This window comes from Squalius cephalus (assembly GCF_949319135.1).
Source record: "Squalius cephalus genome assembly, chromosome: 17".
NCBI lineage: Eukaryota > Metazoa > Chordata > Actinopteri > Cypriniformes > Leuciscidae > Squalius > Squalius cephalus.
This window is the reverse complement of record NC_137138.1, coordinates 22,601,714-22,624,242: the sequence shown is the minus strand read 5'-3', so window position 1 is coordinate 22,624,242 and position 22,529 is coordinate 22,601,714. Positions and strand designations below refer to the sequence as shown.

Here is a 22,529-nt window from a genome sequence, read left to right as displayed (position 1 = left end):
AAAGGAGAGGTGTCAGTCAATAAATAGGAAAACAAAGTAAATTGCGTTACTTATTTGAAAAAGTAACTCAGATATTTTGTTGTAAATTTAAATGTAATGCATTACTTTATAGTTACTTGAAAAAAGTTATCTGATTGTGTAACTTGCATTACTTGTAATGCATTACCCCTAACACTGCTCCTTTGCTTGTTCAAGGGTACGTTTATAAGATAACGATATGCTACATATAAGACGATATAAGTTTTCCCTTAAAGTTTTCCGCGTACAGACGACGCCATTTTCAAAATGATCACTGTTCTTAGGATCCGCGAAAACGACTGCTGCCAGGCCCACACCATAGATTGAACACGTAATACGCACGTGCATGACGTCATAGTTTTCAGAGATTTGCGTTTTTGTTGTTTACACGGAGACCGTTTTCAAAAATTTGCACTTTGAAGTTTTTTAGTTGAGAATGGTGTTGTGTAAACAGCGCCTTAGACAAATTGTCAGTCTGTACATTAGTGGTAGGTTTTTTCAGTGACAGTGACAGTTACATGGTTACACCAGTAGGTGGCGACAAATGGCGGTGTTTAAGAGTGAGTCATTTGACTCACTGAGTTGATAAATTTAAAAACGATGATTCATTCAGGAACTAAATGGTCTTTTTTAATGAGTCATTGAACTATGTACTCAACTGATTTGTTCAAAAGCACTCAATAATTCAGGAACAAAACAACACCTGATGTGTGTTGCAACACTTAAACTTTGGCTTTGTTTGGAACTTCTTGTGTTGGTGGGGCAAAAACAGTAGCCTGACTACGTCAGACTTCGTACTTCCACTCAATTTCAGTTCGCTTCTGTACTCAGTCTGAGATAGCGACCTTTCTTTCCGTTTTCCTCCGGCCTCAAAACAGCCGGCCAATCAACGAACAGAGGGCGGGCTGAGAGCCGTGACGTAGACGCTGATTGTACCGTGGATGTGTAGATTTACTTCACATAATCCACAAAAAGTCGTTCACAGCCATGTTCACTCCGGTATTTCGCTCGATGGTTTTGTTTTCGCATCATACATGTGTTTACAGTGGAAGTTAGATGCGGCTGAGCATGCGCATAACACACGCCATAACCAAACGTTATGTGACTGGCTTACGGGTAACCAATGATTTGAAACTTCAGACAAGCGCCCCCCCCCCCCCCCCCCCGCGCGAGAAAGAAAACGCTTTTCAATTATGCCATTCCCTACGAAGCAAAGCGAAGTAGCAGAGTTTGGTATTACCAGGCTACAAAAACAGACAAAGTAACTGAAATGTTACGTCTAAAATGTAAGTATTTTTTTATTATTGAAAAGCATAATAAAAGCAATACTATCACACGTTACCTTGTTACTCCGGTAACTTCTTAGACTCAGCTTGAATTGGGCATAACACTTCTGTTATAAAGCACAATCTTTTTAATTTAATATTATGATGTGGCTAATGCCTTTATCAAGTGCTAATGTTGGCACATAATTTAATAAACCTTTATTCTATCACTAAGACAAACATCACCTCAACTGGGAAAAAGTTGGAACAAAAAACATTCAGTAAATGTGTCTCTTAATAATACCAGAGAAATTAAAAAATGTTTGGTAATTAAAACAGGCAGGATGAGTGGTTATTTATAAATGAGTTGAACACTCATTTATGTAACACCAAGACAGAGAGTAAAACATGTAAGCTTACAGCATGTTTTACAAAATGAGCTGTTGTTTTCTGTCACATTGCCGTTTTCTGACTAGTATTTTTGTAGTAGTTTTGCTCTTGTTTTTCTCCAGAAGTAATGGACTGAGGCTGAGTGTAGATTGTGCTACACGGTCAAAGGGGATCTGATAATGTTATCCTCTAGGATCTAAAAGCCCTCTGCTGCAGGCGCTCATGAGAGTCCTTGAGAAAAAAAAATGATCTGGGCGGTTAAAGGACTGGAAAGAAAGCGTAACAGCACTAGGGAGGTCAGATAAAAATGAAGGTTCAAATATCGCCATCACTGGACTCAGAGTCAAAGGAAGTGTTACTGTATTGAATATTTGTCTGACTGGAAATTTCATGAGGTACAGAGGTCATGCTCACCCATTACAAGCCTCATTTGAAAAGTAGCAAGATACCCTCACCAAGTGTGAAACCATCTGCTTATCTGAACACAGGTATCCATCAAGAGCCGATCCATTAGTGGGCTTAATGATATGAAAAAAAAAGTTGCTTCTACAAAATAAACAGACCAAATTGACTTTCAAATAAAATGTTATTGCCTGCTTCAGGTTGGTGGAGAGTTCCTGCCTCAAGTGGAGGAGTTCACGTATCTTGGGGTCTTGTTCACGAGTGAGGGAAGGATGGAACGGGAGATTGACAGGCGGATTGGTGCAGCTTCTGCAGTAATGCAGTCGATGTACCGGTCTGTTGTGGTGAAGAAGGAGCTGAGCCGCAAGGCGAAGCTCTCGATTTACTGGTCAATCTACGTTCCTACTCTCACCTATGGTCATGACCGAAAGGACAAGATCCCGGATACAGGCGGCCAAAATGAACTTTCTCCGCAGGGTGGCTGGCGATCCCTTAGAGATAGGGTAAGGAGCTCGGTCACTCGGGAGGAGCTCAGAGTAGAGCCGCTGCTCCTCCACATCGAGAGGGGTCAGCTGAGGTGGCTCGGGCATCTGTTCCGGATGTCTTCTGGACGCCTTCCCGGGGAGGTGTTTCCGGGCGCGTTTCACCGGTAGGAGAACCCGGGGAAGACCTAGGACACGCTGGAGGGACTATGTCTTCCGGCTGGCCTGGGAACACCTCGGTATCCCCCTGGAAGGGCTGGAGGAAGTGTCTTGGGAGAGGGAAGTCTGGGCGTCTCTGCTTAGACTGCTGCCCCCGCGACCCGGCCCCAGATAAGCGGAAGAAGATGATGATGAAATAAAATTTGATCTTATCTGTTTAATTATGTATTAATTTATGCTCACTGTTTCGATTATTTCCCTCAGAGCTACCCTAAAGTCCATAACAACAATACACAGAAAACAAAAACTTCTTGTAGCTATTATGGTGTCCAGGTCGGTGCCTGTAATGAAACACGATGAAGTTACTGAAATAGGTATTTAATACAAGAATCTAAATATTAAACCAGAGAATAACATGGAGGAAACACAACAATTAACACACTGACTTAAAACAATGCAAGACAAGGAACTAACTGAGCTAACTAACTAAAATAAATCTGTAACCATAGAAACAAAAAGGCATAGGAACATAACTAATTAACAAACTAGAAGCAATGACAAACTGGAACATGACAAGGAAACTAAATCAAACAGAAATACAAACACTTGATCCAGTAATACTAACACTTTCTCTTCTATTCTATTATTTAAAAAAAAAAAGTTAACATGTACTGCGTTAGATTAAACTGAGAAGGGTCATAGCACTTGTATATTGTTGTCCTACTGTTAGTTTAACTGCTTCTGTTGTTCTCATTTGTAAGTCGCTTTGGATAAAAGTGTCTGCTAAATGAATAAATGTAAATGTAAACAATAAACACAACAAAAACAAACTCAAAACGTGACAAGCAGTGCCTTATTCGTGTATTTAGGGGTTATGTAACATAATTTGTTCAGGCGTCATATTTTAGTTTACATGCTGAAATTAATTACCACATAATATATTCTGATAAGTCATAGATGACATATTTGTACTAAAAAATGTAGTAAGGCATATTTTAGATGCATCACATGGAATTGCATAATAAACCTTCCAATATACAGTATATTTATTCAACACATAAATAAACCTATTTTCATATATAAATGACAGTTAGCTCATAATCACACAGAATGTATTCCAATCCTATTTTTGAAGTCCCTGCCTCCAGAAATCTCAAAAACAATGTTCTTATTTTAGATTTTTCTTATATATGTAGTTATCAGCTTTGTGACAACATACTCTTTCATCATTTTCTTGTTGCTTAATAAAAAATAAGGCATTTTGTGAAAAGACAAGGGGTGCTTCTCAATTCTTATTTGTGCATCCTCGTTTCCTTTCCTCGCTTCCTTTCCTTGCATCTCAGCTCCACCCCCAGTAGGAAGTGAGGGAAGGCTGCAAGGAAGGAAAATGAGGACGGAGGAATCGAATGAAAGCTTTTTTATACATTGGAATACTTGATCACTCTAGCGTCACTTCATAGCGTAATCAGCTGCGCTCAAAGAATCTGCCCGTATAGTTTGGTTATTTAAGAAATTAGTAAATAATAATAAAGCAAGATACCCTGTTGAAATATGTGAGATGTGTGGTTTATATAAACTGCAAAGGTAAAGTATAAATTAAAATGATTATGACTGACTTGAAGGGGGAGGAGAATTTATACGTGCATCACGTTTAGTCAAACTCTTCCACATAGGATACACCCGTGTATCCTCACTCATGACTCCTCTGGAAGCCTCCTCTCCTCGATCCTCGCCTCCTCACGGTGCAGTTAGAGAATTGAGGTGTCCTTCAAGATGGCTGAGCTCGATCGGTTTCCGGGTCTGGAGGATGGAGGAGCGAGGAAACGAGGAGGGATATTGAGAAGCACCCAAGGTTTAGGGATGATTTATGATGCCTCCTCCCCACGGTTCTCAGAGTGGTGTTTTTTTTATGAAGAGATGGACCTTTCATTTTACACTTGTTGGGACCAGTTGTTTGCCCCTCTCGCTAACACTATCAATCTAAATTCTGCTTGAGTTGCCATGACAGCTGGTTGTCAACACTGTCTTTCTGTCAGTTTTAAATAGATGGTCAAATTCAGGGACATTATGCAAATATTCTGTTAGGGGGGCAATAGTGGCGTTCCTGGCTCATGGGCAAGTAAAGAATAAGCCAAAATACATGCCAAATATATAAAAAAAACTCAACATGCCTATATGTTAAAAATTATAAGAAAATGGAATCAACAAATATAATATATGAATTATTGCATTCAGGTCTTTGTTTAGAGTGTGAGAGGACAGGGTTTTAGTCTTTATATGGAAAAATTCCCTTTGTGTTCCATGACATAAAAACATAGTTTTTAAACTTTCCATTCATTAAAGATTCCTCAAAAATGTGTCAGGGTATCCATAAAAATTGTTAATAATATCAATTGATTGATAAGAAATTATTGTTTAAAATGATTTCTGAAGGATCATGTGACACTGCATGCTCTGCAGAAAAGAAATCATTTTCTTGTCTTCCTTGTAGAAAAAGTTGATTATTTTCCTCAAAATCAGAGAAAAGTGGTAGAGTGTTGTATGTAAATTATGGTTTTGAATTGTGAATTCATAATGTTGCTATCTGCTTTGAAAGGTTTGATTGCACAGGCTCAGATGTTTTCCAATCAATTTTTGAATTCCATTTGTTTTCGGACAAAGCTGGTGAAATAACTATTGATTCTAAAGATCAATTTAGCAATCATCCAAATTAATGCACGTTTGATCGTTTAGCAGAGGAAATGCATTCCTAACATTTTCTTTCCTCAGCTTAGTCTTTAAAATGAGCTGTGTTCGAAGGCAAGGTTGGACGGTTGGATAACATTTTGGTTTTCAGCTCTTGTCTGTGCCAGGGAAGTTTTTAAGGCAACTGCAAGTATCTCAAAAAACCATTAGATGAATCACAGGTGTGTCCGAGACAGAGGGGAGTGAGAGATACTTAGCAAAAAGCACATAATTTATCATTAAAGTGTGTAATTGATTTGGATGTCATCCAATCCCAGATTAAAATTCAGACACAACCATAAAACATTTCTAGATGAAATTGCCTGAAAAGGGTAAACACTTCATTGAGAGATCAGTTATCAAAGCTTTGCATTTCCATAAACTAATAATATTCTACTAACATTGACAGTTGTTGTGATGTTAAGAGTCGCTGTTCTTTTAGTTGCTCTATTCTGCATGATTCTGCTGCCGCGACCAAAGAATGAAGGATATTATGCAATATAACCATCAATACCTATTAAAGTAAACCAATTCAAAGCCGTGTTTGCAGCTCTGTGAAGTGATCTGTTGGTACACAGCTTTGAAGACGTGTCTTTTATCCTCTCTTTTGGCCAAAATTCTTTGAGGAACTGCAGTTCTTTACTTTAGAAGCCCAGTCTCTGTTGTACTTTTAGACCCAGCGCATGCAAATACATTATTGCTGCAAGCACTGAAATTCCCAGACTTATTAAAATCCAGGCTTTTGTTTATGTTTGCATCTATTCCTGGGTATATTTCTGAGAAACAAACCAGAAGATGAATAGCTTCATTATAACCCCACAGGGGAAGGCGAATGAGTGTTTGTATATGAGAAGGGGCTTAGAGACATCATACTGTACACTGTAATACCTTTTTTAATAAAACGAGATGAAGGTAATAGATAATAGTGTCTCAGCAGTAAAAGCTCCAATTAAAACTGTGCTGCTTGTATACCATAAAAAAATACTAATTAAATCTTTGAATAAAAAAAAAAAAACATGCAATAGCTGATTGCTTGACATTGGTAAGATCATGCAAATAATTACTCCTCAAGTTAGAGAGCTAAAACTGAACATTCACTGATTATGTAAACTACAGCGATAAAGAGTGAATTCCGCGCTTGTAGTTGTGTATCCTGTATGATCTCAAAACCCTAACAAAACATTGATTTGTATTGTAAGTATACAATGTGCATAACATTGAAAGGACTGAAAGATTTTTTAAACTCAAAGACAAGTTGCGTAATCATAAATTAGCAGCAGTATTGTTTCAGGTGTCACGGCTATGGACTCTAATTTTGATGTTCGGTTTTGTTTCCCTTATTCCTGTTTCCCGGATCTGTTTAGTTTCGGTTTGCTTGATTTCTGATTATGTCCCTGTTTGTTTTTATGGTTACTTATAATTATCAGCTGTGTCTTATTTAGTTTATTGTTATATCCTTTGTATTTAAGTCTTAAGTTTGGTTCTGTTCCTTGTGTTGATTTATACATATAAGCTTTTACGCGGCTTTTGTTTTCTCCTGCGATTCCTGGTTTCATTTGATTAAAGGACTATAGCTAATCCTTTCTGCTCATCCGTGCTGAGTACATTACATCAGGTGGGAGCACAGAAATGACTCCTCATCAGACGGGATGAAGGCCCCTTCGGAAATCTACCACTTTAATGAATGTACCTCAGTGAGCATCTCATTAATGTCTAATAATCTTCATCAAGCCACCTCTGGAGCAAATGGCCTGTAGGAAGGGTATAATGTTTCTAAAAGACAGAAAGGCAGTCTAGACTTATTAAACTGCTATCAACATCTACATCCTGATAGTCTAATTTCCAAAATGTTAGATAATTGCTTAGGTAATTATCATAAATGCAATTGCTGTGGTAAGAATGTTTCAAGAATATAAATGTAGTCTCTAATATTTATTATATTATTCTAGTGCCACAAACTACCATTTCAGCACACTCTCATGGCAATTAATAACTATTATGTTTTGCCAAATTTGGTGGCAAATCAATATGAGTTCTTACATTATCTTTCATACATTTTCGTATGATCTGTTTAGGGTTGATTGGGTTGACCGCTCCAACAATAGTTTTAGGGCTGAAAATAATGTAGTAGTTGACTACCACAAGGTCATATGTTCAATAAAATAAGAACACTTACATTATTTTTCTTCTCTCATTAGATGCTTTCTTAACAAAAACATTGTAAAATGACTAAACTAAATCTAAGTGTTACAGTAGTGAATAGCCTGTGCTGGGTAGATTACCTAGAAATTGTAGTCCATTACTGATTCCAAGTTACATGACAAAAATTGTTGTTAGTAACATAATACATTACATTATACTTTTTAGGCAATACTTTTTTGATTTCTTTAAGATTACTTTTGACCTAACTTGTTTATCGGCAGTAAGTAACCCAATGCATTAAACTTGATCAAGAGGTTGGGTTACAGAAACGGTTAATCTCCCAGGATGAGTTTAGAGAAAATTATGAGAAAACAGAAAAAAAGTTTAGTGAGCGGCAGTTCTCTGGACGTAAATGGCCAAATTAATGAGAGAGGTCAGAGGAAAATGACCAGACTTGTTCAAGCAGACAGGAAGGCGACAGTAACCGACATAAACACGCACCACAATAGTGCTATGAATATGAAAACGTCTAAATGCAGAACATGTCAAACCTTGAATTGGATGGGCTACAACAGGAAAAGGTCACGCTGGGTTCAACTTCTGTCAGCTAAGAACAGGGAAATTGAGGCTATATGGACACAGGCTTACCAAAATGTTGGAAAATGTTCATCTCTGAAATGCCTGTTATCTCATGATGGTTCTACTAACATGATTCCCATATGATGATTTCCTTGTGAGGGACCCCCTTCCACAACATAAAGGAACATATGAATTTCATGTATACCCTTTTATAATTATAATTTTTTTTTATAAGTTTAAACGTGTAAAACATCAGGAAAAAAATTACTTTTTATTATGTTGGCACTACATCTTATCTGTCAATAGAATAAAATGATTTGTGATTTATTTTCGACTAGTAAAATGGTAATAGTTTCAATTTTTTATTTTATTTTTATGATTTATTGTATTTCTATTCTGTTTTATTTATTTATTTAACTTTTTTCTGTGACCTTTTCTGCTGATTCCCTAGTTTGTCCCTCAGGGTTCCCCATATCACAGCTTGAAAACCCCTGATCTGGCCAACCAGAACCAGTTCTGGTCTAGTACATACTGGCAGCCTACTGGACCAGTGTGCATTGGAGTCCTGATATGAAGTGTCATACAAGATAATTCCCTGAAGATAAAAACGGGGCATTGTTGAACCAGTTGGATGTGCTTGAGGGGATTTATGACAGATGCTATAAGGCTGACGAGGAAATATCCACTGTCATCTTGATGTTATTGTTGTTTTCTTTGTTTTGCTGAGCTTGATGCAGCAGGATCAGACTGCTGTCGTATAATGTGTTCTACAGAGGAGAGATGGTCATCTAGGATGAAAACAAGTGCTTAATTGGGCTGAAGGCAACAGCTTTGTGACCTTCAACCAAGAGGAGATATTTGGCTCGGGAAGTCTTTACTTGGAGGAAGAAAAGCTTAGTCAGTCACCATTAAACTTCAAGTGATAAGTTGACATTATTGGATCAGACACAAAAAAGTACCTGACCCATTCGATGTGATGCTATTCAGCACACTTCAGTAGTTAAGCCAGCACAATTTGATGCGTAGAACATTACAAAAGATTACTTTGTCATCACAAGACCACTAAAGATGAGATATTTATTATAAATCCATATAAAAGTCAGTCTTGAAAATTCCTTGTGCTCAGCCGATTGTATGCTTGACAAGCGCACTTAGTGGCATGTCTGACAGGAGCAGGGCGTTCTTCTGAAGGACTTCAGACTTAAATACAAACTAACTTGACAAAAAATTCTTCCAAACAAGTGCAATAAAAGATGCAATTAACCCTTGCTGTGTACAAACTTGATTATCTAAATTTTCGACACACAGAGTACATTGAACACATAATTCTTCAAAGACTTTTATTATGGAAAAGTGTTGTCAATAAATTGGTGTCCAAATTTTATATACTGTAAATGGGCTCTCTCGCCCATTTCTAAAAAAATTTGACACCAGTTTTTTGATGTCAAATTTCTTGTGTTTTTCACAAGATTATTGATAATTACTACATTGTTTTGAGTGTTTTTATTTTGTCTGTTTGTCTGTCTGAATTTCATTACGTGGGTCAATGTACAAGGATTTATTTATTTCTTATTATTATTTATAAGAATATTAATAGACTGATATTATTAAGTCTGATGGGATATCTCCACTAGATTATGATAAAGAAAAACATTACAGAAAATGTCTAAGAAAAGAGTAGGTTAAAGGGGCACGTAGTTGCAAACATTTCTTCCACATTTCAAAAGATATAGGGCCCTATCATACACCTGGCGCAATGCGGCAACAGGCAGACGGTCTGCGCAAGCCGACTTACGCCAAAAGAGGAACACTTGACGATGTAAGGAGTAACGTAAGCTTTGACTCCTCTCGCGGTTCAAACAAACAGGGCTGGGCAACAAACTCAAGCTCCTCCTCATCTTGCGCTTCCACGTTCGTCAATGCATCATGCGCCATGTCAAAGGTTACTCTTTCGCCGTAAATCGATGCGAACGGAAGCTAGTTATTTTAGTCGATAAAATTTTACATATGAATATTTTTCTTACACGAATGCATCGTTTCGCTTCAGAAAGCCTTTATTAACCCCCCAGGGCCGCGTGGAGCACTTTTATCATGAATGGATGTACTTTGATGGACTTCAAAACATAAACGGCCATTCACTGCCATTATAAAGCTTGGAAGAGCAGGATTTTTTTTAATTTAACACCGATTGTATTCGTCTGAAAGAAGAATGTCATATACACCTAGGATGGCTTGAGGGTGAATAAATCATGGGGTAATTTTCATTTTTGGGTGAACTATCCCTTTAATGGGGCACATAGTTGTGCAGTGCTTGGTGAAGAGTTTGAGTTTGTACTCATCGCACACCATTTCAATCGTGGACAGCAGTGAAGTTCTAAATGGTTGGTTGTGTCAGGCCTGAATGAGAATGAGCTACAGATGGCCACTTTGTTTTCAAAGTGGGTCATGAAATACTCAGTGGTAAGTGTAGATGGTGGAGAAGAACAGAGATGGAATGAAAAGGCATAAAACAGAACAATCACAGATTGAAGATGTTGAATGTGTAATGGGAGCCCGATGTCTTCAATTGTCAGGGGAAAAAAATCACAGCACAGGATGTAGCACTTTGGGTGAATAGTTTTTTTTCACCCATGTAGTTTTGTTCTGTCACAATAGAGGATGTCAGAAAGCCAAAGGCTGGAAAAAATGTGACAGGATGGCTTTGAGACTACAGGGCAGAGGTCCACATCAAGTGCTGATGAGAGGGTGGAATTCTGAGTGGACTGGTCAATATTTGAAGAGATAGAAAGACTGGATGGAGGAAAGTGAGACCATTTACTCAGCCTAATGTCACTCCAAACCTGTATGACATTATATTTTCTGCGGAACACAAAAGAGTGGGTCTGCCCTATCTGAATTAACTCCTAGGGCTCTAAATGGGTTTGTCCATACTGGGGCGAATTCAACACGTTCTCTCTCCCAACACGTCACATATAGACATGGCCGGACTTACCATTGGACTTAATGGGCTTCAGCCCATGGGCCCCGGCCAGTAGGGGGCCCCACTTTTACCAGTTTACGTTTGTTTGATTTGTTCAGTTATGCCAGTCAGAAATTATTAGTCACATTTCCACTGTCTGGCCTAGTGCGAGCGAGGTCAATAAACTGAACTTAAAATACTGTTCAAAAGATACACCTGAACCAGTGGTGTGTGGTGGTGTTTTAAAATGAGGGGGCAAAGTCCTCACATTTTATATATATATATATATATATACAGTATATATGTGCGCTCTGTGGTGCAGAGCATGCGCTCTGCACATTACGCATTTTTACATTTATTCCAAAATAATAAAGGGATAATAATAATTAATAATTATAATAATTAAGGGAGTGACAACTTAAACAATATGATTTGTGAACTAATGTTCATCTTTTCTTTTTAAAGGGTTAGTTGACCCAAAAATTAAAATTCTGTCAGTAATTACTCATGTTGTTCCAACCCCATAAGACTTTCGTTCATCTTCGGAACTCAAATTAAGATATTTTTGATGAAATCTGAGAGCTGGCCCACTCCCTCATAGGCTGCTAGGTAATTTCATCTGCTGGCCCAGAAAAGTTAGTAAAGACTCTTTTGTTTATCAAGCGACGAGAATACTTTTTGTGCGCAAAAAAAAAACACAAAAATAACGACTTTATTCAACTGTTCATGTTCTTCTGTGTGGGCCTCTGACCCCTTCCTGGGTGACCCAAAACAATTGAACAGTTTTCAGATTTCATCCACAGGGCAGCTCTGTGGACATAAGCATCTAGAGCCCTACCCGGGCAGAGCAGATTTAGTTTCTCTTGGTCTGACGTCTAAAAAGGAGGAGGACAGAAAGCCTGCAGTACTATTGGTCTAACCATATTAATAGAGACTTAAGGGACATAGCCCTTAAGTCATCGCCCCATAACCATGCTGTTTACACCCATAAATGTTCGAATATGTGGACGTTTGTGTACTAAATATACGGTATGAAACCGGCTTTTTCCAGGACTTCGACACCTCTGTGTTGAAGTCTGGAAAAAACGGCAAACACCGGCGTGGAGGCTGCATATGGGAAGGCAGAAAGCGTTCATCAAGTTTACTTTTCTGCCTTGACTCTTGTTTATCAGCTGGCCACTCTATGCTCTACGAGTGAGCACCTTCACTAGCTCCTCACATGCAGGAGACTGAAGTGACGAGTCTTCAGTATCTCCTGTACCGATACAAACAACATCCAGTTCCTCAGAACTGGATAGTTGCAGTACCGGGGCCTCAGCCTGGCCGGAAGAAACCGCAGAGCGTGCTTCCAAACCCTGAACTGAAGCACTGGATCTGACAGGTGAAGGCTGAGATAGGGCTGGGCCTGTCTCAAACCCCGCTGTCAGATCCATTTGCGAACCCCACGTCTGAAGTCACCGCTCTGCCTCGGCAGAAGCAGGACCCGAGCCGTGGGGAGCGCGAACCGAACCACCCTCCTCGAAGAGCGATCGGTGGGAGCGCAGCGTTCTTAATGGTAAACGCTCGCAATGCTCACAATCAGCCCCCTCGAGAGCTGACTGGGCATGCTGCACTCCCAAACAAACAACACATAGTTGGTGTGTATCCCCACCCGTGAGATATCGAGTGCAGGGATGAACACACTTCCTATAACCCTTCCTGAATCATAACTGGATTGCACATTAACTTTAACTTGCACATTAACTTGTTATGTATGCCAGGTCTCTGTCTATTAAAATATGACCGGATGCATTTTTATTTTCGACGTTTAAGGACTGGATTATTCACTTGTCTAAAAGCACCCTGTATATGCCTCACATTTACATTCTTTAAGTGATTTGTTGAAGAGAGAGTGCAAGACAGAGTCTTCTGTCATCTCACAGCACTGCTAATGTCTCAAACAGAGACAACCAGATTGAGTTGTAAAAAGCGAAAATGTGCCGAATCTACAAAGAAGTAAGGAACAATGCAAGTTCTTGCAAGTTATTTGCCGTCTTATCAGAGCTCAGCAAAATCCAGCCCTCTCTCACTATTTGCAACTAGCAGTGTAGGCGTGCTATTCCTTTTTTAATTAGTCACACTTGGCATTAAAGTGGTGCTCCCTGAGGGAGAGGTTTTGTGAAACTGTATCTGCTATATGAAGGGAAACTTTAGCAGAGGGAATATTATTTTTCAGGCTATGCACCAATGTTTCCTGAGGTCCGTATAACTCCTTTTAATTGACAGGAGACACAATTAAATGACACATTTTTGCCTGTACAAAGTTTTAGCAGCAGTGGGGCAGCATCGGTGGGTTAAGTAAGGGATAATGTACATCCAGCCAGTTGTTCCCTCAAAATAACCCCCGACGGGGTGATGAGGACCCTGACACGAAGCGCAGTTGCTAGAGCGGCAAGTTCAAACTAGACATACATTTAAGTGATACGGTATACAGTGATACCACTTATTACACAGCATTTCGCCACATAAATAATTATGGAGATAAGAGATATATATATATTTTTTTAAATCGTACCTGTTTGTATCTTATAATCCAACAGTGTACAAAACAATAGTCACAAAATGGCAGCAGCTGTGTTTGTATGAAACAAGAGAGAGCGAGTCCACGTTACTGGATTTCATAATTAAATAACTGTACACAAAATATTGATTCGACCGAGTTTTCATAATTTATTAGCTCACCAAATGCAATACTTCCTTGAAGAAAAAACGTTCCTAGCAATGTACAGCGCTGCTGATTTCAGTAATCCGGATGAGCCTGTGTTATCTGCTTTGAGAGGTTGTTATCTGGGAATAATTTACCGCTGGATGGTGCGATTGACCAATCAGAATCAAGTATTCCACAGAGCCGTGTAATAATAAGAAATAACACTTAGCTTGAAGCCTTTATAATGCAATATAATGGTATTCATAATGTATGTTGTAATGCAATATATCTTTTCATAAATAATTGTAAACAAAATTAAACTGTGTTATAGTATTTGCATATTTCTTGCTACATCTGAAACAAGTTGTTTGTCATGCGTTTTAATGCATTATTCTTTCTAAAAGTGCAACGAAGAGATGTGGTTATAATTATTCATGAGATCATAAAATTCATTATAAGGTGCATTGCAATGCATAATTAATGCATTGAAACACTTTTATATGCATTATATATAAAGTGTTCGAGTAAATATCTTTAATCTTTAATAACAGTAGACCTGTATTATATAATATATGTAGGCTAATAATAATATACTGATATAAATGGATGTTCCTTTAACTATCGGGACTATTGGCCCTGGGGACTTATAAACTCTTAAAACACACTTTTCAAACTAATGTATTTAATTTTTCCACTAACAGTGTCCACCAGTGGACACACATGCATCACAGAAGAATTCTGTGAACACATTTGGAATAAAATGGCCGACTCCTTTGTCTTGCTAAGCCTGATTTCATAGCTAGTATTTTATGTATCCTAAACACAAAATATAGCTTGATCGGAAATTAAGTACTCATAAGAAATTAAAGTACTCATTTCACAAATTTATATTTGAAGATTTTTCTTCACACTGTACTGTGTAGTCTGTTTTGGTTTTGTTTTCACTGTGTTCTGTTGCTGTTTTGCCTGCCTTAGTTCTATAGTTAGTTTCCCTGATTGTTAATCAGTTTCCACACCTGTTCAGTTTTATCCTTCATTACACACTCGTATTTAAGCCCTGTGTTTTGTTCCGTTCTGTGTCTGGTATCATCTTAGTATTATGAGGTTAAGTTATTCTTTTCTTCTGTATGTTTCCTTGTGAAGATTATTATTATTAAAATAAAGTCTTCGAGCCACACTACGTGACACACACATCACATGTATCTCAATGTGCTTCAGGGGCTCTGTGGTCTCCTTGGTAACCTATTGCACTAACTTTATTAGAAGCAAAAGTGTTTATGTGGCTTTGAAATGATGCTCCAACTGTGGTATAGCTATAATTTTTTAAAACATTGATAGAAATAATTTTCACACAATAAATATGGAAATGGTTTATGTTCATTTCAGTATTTGTTTAGATTTTCATCGTTTTTGGCTTGTTGTTTTAAGCATAATAGTGTAAAATTCATATTTTTGTGAAGGATTTTCATATTTTAAAATTTAAAGTCTGGGACTGGGAAAAGGATAAAACAATAAAATCCATTCATGAAAGCAAATTGAAAAGAAATGAGTAATGATGAAGGTTTGGTGAAAAGTTTCTAAGAGAGTTTTAATGTGACCAAGAGAAGCTATAGTAATCAACCACTGGGATGTCCAAATATATTAATAATATCTAAATATATAAAATTATAAATATATTAAGATACCCAGAGGTAGATAACAGATGGAGGTACCACATGATCCTTCTATTAAATTTGAATTAAACATGAACAAAGTTAATGATTAACTAAACAGTCTTGTACCTCAATGTTTTTTTGTTTGATGTTTCTGTACCTCAAAGGTACATGTATTGTACTGTATCTTTTATTCTATTGTTCGTCATTTTATCTGATTTGTGGTAAATGTTGCTCTCTTTTGTTTTCTAGTGCCCTCTCGAAAACATAGCGCCTCCCACTGGAGACTCCAGAACATTGCCCAGGAATCTGTTGAAAGCTCTGATGAGGAGTTTTTTGACGCCCGGGGTAAGAGTTGATCTTGTTCCTGATTAATATTTATTAGTGGAAAGTGCTGGTCCTTCTAGGATTTGAATTGAAGTGATTTTAAAGACCCCCTGTGGTGAAAATCAAGTTTTTAATGTTGTTTATATGTCTATGTGGTGTTTTTAATATGCTTTAAGACAAACCATGTGCAAATTCATAGGTCAACACTCATTAAAACTGCAGTGAACCAAAGACAGTCTGGTGGCTTGAACCTTCCCCTGTTTTCTACTGTCACAAACAAGCATGGGCTTTTGCCTGCAGCAAATGTTGTTTTGCTCTGTGGGTATTTTAACACGATGAGCACAAGAACACCTTTAGGAATAGACAGGAAAAAACAGGTGCATATGGCAGTATAGCTGGTGAATTATCCACAATTATTATTTCTCCACTGACTTATGATGTTCAAAGCGTTTCTGAGGATACTGACTTTTAAAAGCCGGCTGTCAGACATGAGCTGGCGAATGCGAACATGTGTAACGTTAGTAACACATTATTAGCTGTCAAGCAAAAGGCTAATCATATTAATTTCCATTGTGTGTCCAACGTTGTTGTCACGTATACACCTAGTCTGTTTAAAACGTTTAAATTTGTCATTTTTATTATCAAAAATTGTTGACTGCAGGGGGACTTTAAGTTGCTGGAGAAGAAAAGACTCGAACTAACTGTCAGTCAGTTGAATTACAGGGATTTTCATTGGAACTCAAAGCTTTTGGTGTATAATAATTATGTGTCTGCAAATCATAAATTGTGTGTGAAGTGCAAATAGCATTTGGAGCATTCAGCAGGGTTTGTTTGAAGTGTGCGATGTACACAAAATACCCCTAAAAGTAGCTGAAATCCATTATGGAATTAAGACAGCACACAGCTCAAACAGAACAAGACTGAAGAGACTATCGAGCTATTTCTGAAGGCTGTGTGGCTTACAAACACTGAACAGAGGGGATATTCTGGAGGAGCCACTTATCTACAGACTTCAAATGAAAACACACCATAAGTCAAACCTAAATGGAGAAAGAGCCTCTCAAATACCATTTTTAATGAATCAAATTCCATGTCCTTTATTATAAGATGGATTTGACATCACCATGTAGATGTACCTGAGGTTGTAGAAACTGCATTTCATTTGCAAAGAAATTAATGGCGGCTGATCCATTGCGATCTTTCTTTGACTTGACAGCCAGTCACAACACAGGTTAAAGAAAAGGCTAAAGTAATACATCACAAACAACACACACGCAGACTGATGTTACGGTCCACAAGGACATACAAATGTGAAACACATTTAAATCAATTGTACTTATGCAAAAATGTGAGCATGGTATTCAGGCTCAGATTTCCATTTGTAAAAATTTGAGTTATTCCCTCAGGTTCTTTAAAACCATTTCGCAATGAAATTCCGAAGTAATGCCGGACAACTTAATGATGACTCCCTTGCATATGTTGATGTCATTTGTTGTGTCTGTTGGGTAGCAACCAGCAGGATTATAATTGGTTCAATTCAGTTATTCATGAGGTGCAAATTGCCCACTGGTATTTTTCAAGCATCGAGCACTCTCAAGTAGCGTTTGTGTGAATTTTTTTATGGGCAAATGGTCCTCTTGTTAATCCCAGTAGTCATAAAGGCCCTAAAGGCTTTGCCGTATTTCGTTTGCTTCCCTGTCTTATCTTACAGGTATTAAGCTAGATTGCTATCGAATGTGGAGTACCTGTGAGTGATTATGGCTGTAATCTCTACAGAATCATTTGGGGAGTTCAGAATCGTAGCATATGTAAAAGGTTTGTGGAAATGAAGCATTTGGAGCCCTGCATAACCTTCCACGTTCCTCATTTATTTCGTTTATTTGAAAGTTGTGAATGGAAATAATACATGACAAGGTCATGAACAGGGGAGCAGTTTTAATATTTCTTGCGCATGTTAAGAATGCAGAATGTAATACATTACATTTTTACATTTAGAGTAGAAGGTTATACATGTATTTTATTCTGCTTTTGATTTCACATCCCACACCTACAGCATTCCGGTGCTACAGTAATGTGGAAGTTGGCCTAAATATTTAAGGAACTCATCAGTAAAGGGCTGAAAAGCAGGGCCCCCCATTTGTCTGCATCATACTGTTATCTAGATAGGATGCTATGGGCACACAGCCATTGAAACTGTACCCATTTATTACTGCAACACTTGTCAGACTGTGCATTATGCTGCCAGCAGGTATTAAGTTAAATAAGGATGATGCTTGAATGCCAATTAGCCTCCTCTTTCTGGTCAATAGTCAAGTTGCATCTCGGTATGATCATGATTTGGTGCTTGATACTGTTTGATAGGAACGTTAAATGATTGGATCACCCACAAAGGAATATTCTGCCATCTTTTACTCACCATCATGTCATTCCAAACCTGCATAACTAAAAGTAGTCCACATGAATTGTACACTACTTTAAAAAGTCGTCTGACGATGATAGCTTTGTGTGAGAAACAGAACAAAATGTAATTTGTTATTAATGGAATAACTGATTTGTAACCAAATTATTATTTTGAGTCAGATATTTACATTGAAACAGTTGATCTGCTTCATAAAACCAGTGTGAATGATTTGTTTCAATGAGCCGGTTCAAACTCACTAAATAAATTCATCCGTTGCAGTGGGTTACAAATCTGAATCAGAAATTATTATTATTATTTAATTATTTTCACAATGAATTGGTCGATCAACTTTACAAAACCAGTTTGAACAAAATGGGGCGGTCCCAATACCCACACTTGTTTTACATGACAGGTAAATAATGACAGATTATTTAGGTGAACTGTTCCTTTAAGAAAAATCATCTGTTACATCACATTATTCAGTTTGTACTTGTCAAATACATAATTAATGATTTGGCGCTCAGTGAATGACAAAAACATGCCAACCTGATATCATTATATTTTCACATTAGTATGCTGATTCAGTGTGTCTGCCCAGAGGTTTGTTTTGTTTTGCTTTCTCGGTTTCTTGCCGGAGCTTGTCTCATTTCCTTTTCTTGTTTTGTTTTTCTCTGTCCTGGCCCTTCATTTGCCATTCTTGCCTGTAATTTTGCCTGTCATTTTTCTCAAAATATTGATTCTCTGAACAAGTTGTTGGCAAAATGTTCTTAAGCTACCCATCAAGTTGTCAAAACTAATATAAGTCTGTATAAGAGAATTGCCATGATAACAGAGCTTCTCCATTGGATGCTGCAGGCTTGTGATGCTCTTGCAAATATTCATATGGCCTTTCTGCATTCATTTTCTTCTTGTACCCACCTACACATAATCACTCCATTTTTTATCTTTCCATCTGTATCTCTCTGTATCTATCTTTCCACACCTTGCCCTTGATTAAGATGCAAACACATGCACTGTAAAAATGTAATGCAATGTTTAGCTTTGCATTAGATTGAAGGCAACACAATTATCTTTGAGTTTAAATTTAACAACTGTAGCCAAATTGGATTTGTTTGTTCACTAAATGTTAAAAAAAAATCTTGTAGCAACTGAGGAATCTTTCATTTGCTCTTTTCTTTAACTTGTTTAAATGACCTTTTTTATATATATTTGTCTAAGATATTGCAACATTAAAAATATTTCATTTTAACAAAATATTAAAGCTCTTTTTTTTCTTTTTCAAATACACAAAATTAAGATAAAATCAAAAAGGGGAAAAAAAATAATCCTTTAACAGTAACCATATAATTTATTCATGTGGGGAACTCACAAACCCTTAACAAATCAGCAGTATTGTTCAATATGAAAATGGTAGCAACATAAAAAGCCTTATTTCGTAGAAATTGCAATGTTTGTCTAAATTTAGGGGTGACTGTATGTTGTTCATAGTTGCATGATTTTGAATGGAACTAATGGCACAATGCATGATGTAGGCACAATTATTTGTTGCATTTAAACACAGACTTTACACACTCAGCCATATGATCATTGCATCTGACTAAAGTAGGCTAGCCTTCTTCGAAATGGCCTTTTCCACAAACTCAAACACACAATCTGCCCCATGGACACAATCACTCACCATCTCCAAACAGTAAGTTAGTCGCTTCTGGAGGGAAGAGCATTCCTACTGATACTTTTCTGATTAAACAGCCATGCTTCTTCCCAAAGCCTCGGTGCATTACAGCTCAGTCTTTCTTAATTAATTGAAACAATACATTTAAAGGATTAGTTCACCTCAAAATGAAAATTTCCTGATAATTTACTCACCCCAATGCCATCCAAGATGTTCATGTCTTTCTTTCTTCTGTGGAAAATAAATTAAGTATTTTGAGGAAAACATTTCAGGATTTTTCTACACACAATGGACTTCAATGGCAACCAGAATGTTGAAGTTCAAATCAATGCCGTTTCAAAGGGCTTTGAAGTGCTTCAAAGGGCTCTGCACGATCCCATTCGAGAAATAAGGGTCTTATCTAGCAAAACGATCGGTCATTTTCTAAAAAAATAAATAAATGTTTAACCACAATTGTTCGTCTTGTGCTGGTCTGCGACACGCCCCGTATTACGTCATCACGTTGAAAACATTACCCAATTACATACCTTTACAGTAGTGTGTAGCATTTCTGGGGATAAAACGCTTCTGGAAAATAGCAGATGACACATAGTGTGCTGCAGTGGGAAGTTATCCTAAACATAAGGAATGCTTCAAATAAACATTAAGCGCTTCAAACAAAAGCATATATTTTAACGCGGCTGGCCTTGTCAGGTGGATACATGTGCTTTAAATGCATTTGAGAATTATTTTCCCAGCACATAACTCTCATTTTACGGTTGTATTCCTGTAAATGTTAGAAAGTCACGCGATTATTCCATTTTGCATACAAGCCTTGTCCAGACATTAAGCAATTCTCAGCTAAACTTCACAGACTTTAGTGAACGAGCGCAGGCCCAGTGAACATTGGGCAGAATGTGGATTTATTTTTTTAATAATGGATTAAAAGTATTGAGTTTTGTATTTTTTCGCGAATTAATTAATTATCAAAATAATCATTCAAATAATCATTATTTGAATATTAGCATGGCCATATTGCTCCATATTGCAGTTGCTGGTGGCATTCTATTACATAATATTTCCTCTTTTTTAGCACATTTTGGTGCCTTGGAAGCAACATCATATAGTCATTCAAACATGAATAATCCTCTAATTGGCAGTAATGAAACTGGCTAATGCTGTAGTTGCAGATGGCAAGAGAACGACCCCATGGCCTGCATACTAATGACTGACTGATATGAGCAAAATAAAGTTTAGACTTTATAGACAGAGTTCATCCATAAAAACTGGCTAATTTACAACCAGAGGAAAACACAGAGAGTGTAATCCATCTTCATTAGTTTCTTATCAACGTATTCCACAGCCTCTTCTTCTTCCCTGCCTGCTCCCTGCTATCTCAGTGGTCTATTTTTGGCTCCATGATTTTTTTTGTGCCATTTTGTCTCTGTGTGTTGTACCAAACCTCTTTTAAATGATTCCCCAAGAGCATTTTTTCTCTTACCTCTGTGTTAGGGACTTCATAAAGACATGGCCTATTGTCATTATTTAATAAAAGAAGCCCATATTTTAGTACAACGGATGATTTGAAACAAAATTGTGGTCTTATACACAGACCTATACACTTCTAAAAATGGCAACAGAAAGGAAAATCCTAAAGTCTATGTGAGTGAATGGCTATTGTCAAATGTGAAGCTTAAAGCACTTTACACAAAATAGGGCCTGAAACTTACACATGTGTATATTTATATATAAACAGGGTGATGTAAGGATTATGGAGCGTTAAAAACTCTGATGTAATGTGTGCTTCATTCATGCTGGTAGCCGGAGGCGCCCTCGTGCAAGACTCATAGAAATAATAATACTTTATGAGGTTACAAGAATTCCCTTAAATGGACAAAGGCATCCAGCAATCACTGTAGCTGAATATAAAGCAGATAAAAAACATTTTGAATGATGAGACATGAAATAAACCAACACTATCTCACGACCAATTCGTACGAATGATAAAAAGTTGGCGAATTCGTACGAATTCGTACGACCTCACTCGTACGAATTTGTACGATTTGTCTAAACCCACGTGATGGGTAGGTTTAGGGGCGGGGTCAGGGGTAGGTCATTCGTATGAATTCATACGAATTGGGCAATTCGTAAAATATGTACGATTTTGCAAAAATCGTACCAATTCGTACGAGTGAGGTCGTATGAATTCTTACGAATTAGCCACCTCGTAGAATTTGTACGTTTTCCCGTGAGATCAGGTTGAATAAACACACAAATGTGACAATGTATGGTTTATGTGTGTTTTTCAAGCCATTTCGGGTATTTTCATAAGAATGTTATTATAGATTATGTATATACATACTCGGAATGTTTAGGGGACCATATCTTATTTGGAAATTTGATGTTCCCAAAATGTTCTCAGAACGCTGTTGTCAAGGACGTCGCCTGGTAACATTCCCAGAACGTTCAGAGGTCATGAAGTTGAGTTCTTTAAAGGGTTGGGAGACGTTATTTTGCAGACCTTCAGGGAACATTCAGGACGTTCTCAGAACATTTAGGGGCATATGTTTTATTGGAGATTTTGATGTTACCAGAACGTTCTCATAATATCCCCGCTGGTGTCAAGGAAGTCGCTTGGTAACGTTCCCAGAATGTTCAGAGATGGTCACGATGTTCTTTTAAGGGTGGGGGG

The 22,529-nt window shown here is 37.6% G+C and overlaps 1 protein-coding gene across 2 annotated transcripts in view; it reads left to right on the top strand.

Moving 5' to 3' along the window:
* Positions 1-22,529, top strand: part of plrdgb (PITP-less RdgB-like protein) — a 99,065-nt gene that overhangs the window by 5,790 nt on the left and 70,746 nt on the right. For both annotated transcript variants that reach the window (XM_079898796.1, XM_079898797.1), the window contains exon 2: positions 15,711-15,806. In XM_079898796.1, coding sequence (XP_079754922.1) covers positions 15,711-15,806 — 96 coding nt within the window. The remainder of the gene's footprint in view (positions 1-15,710; positions 15,807-22,529) is intronic.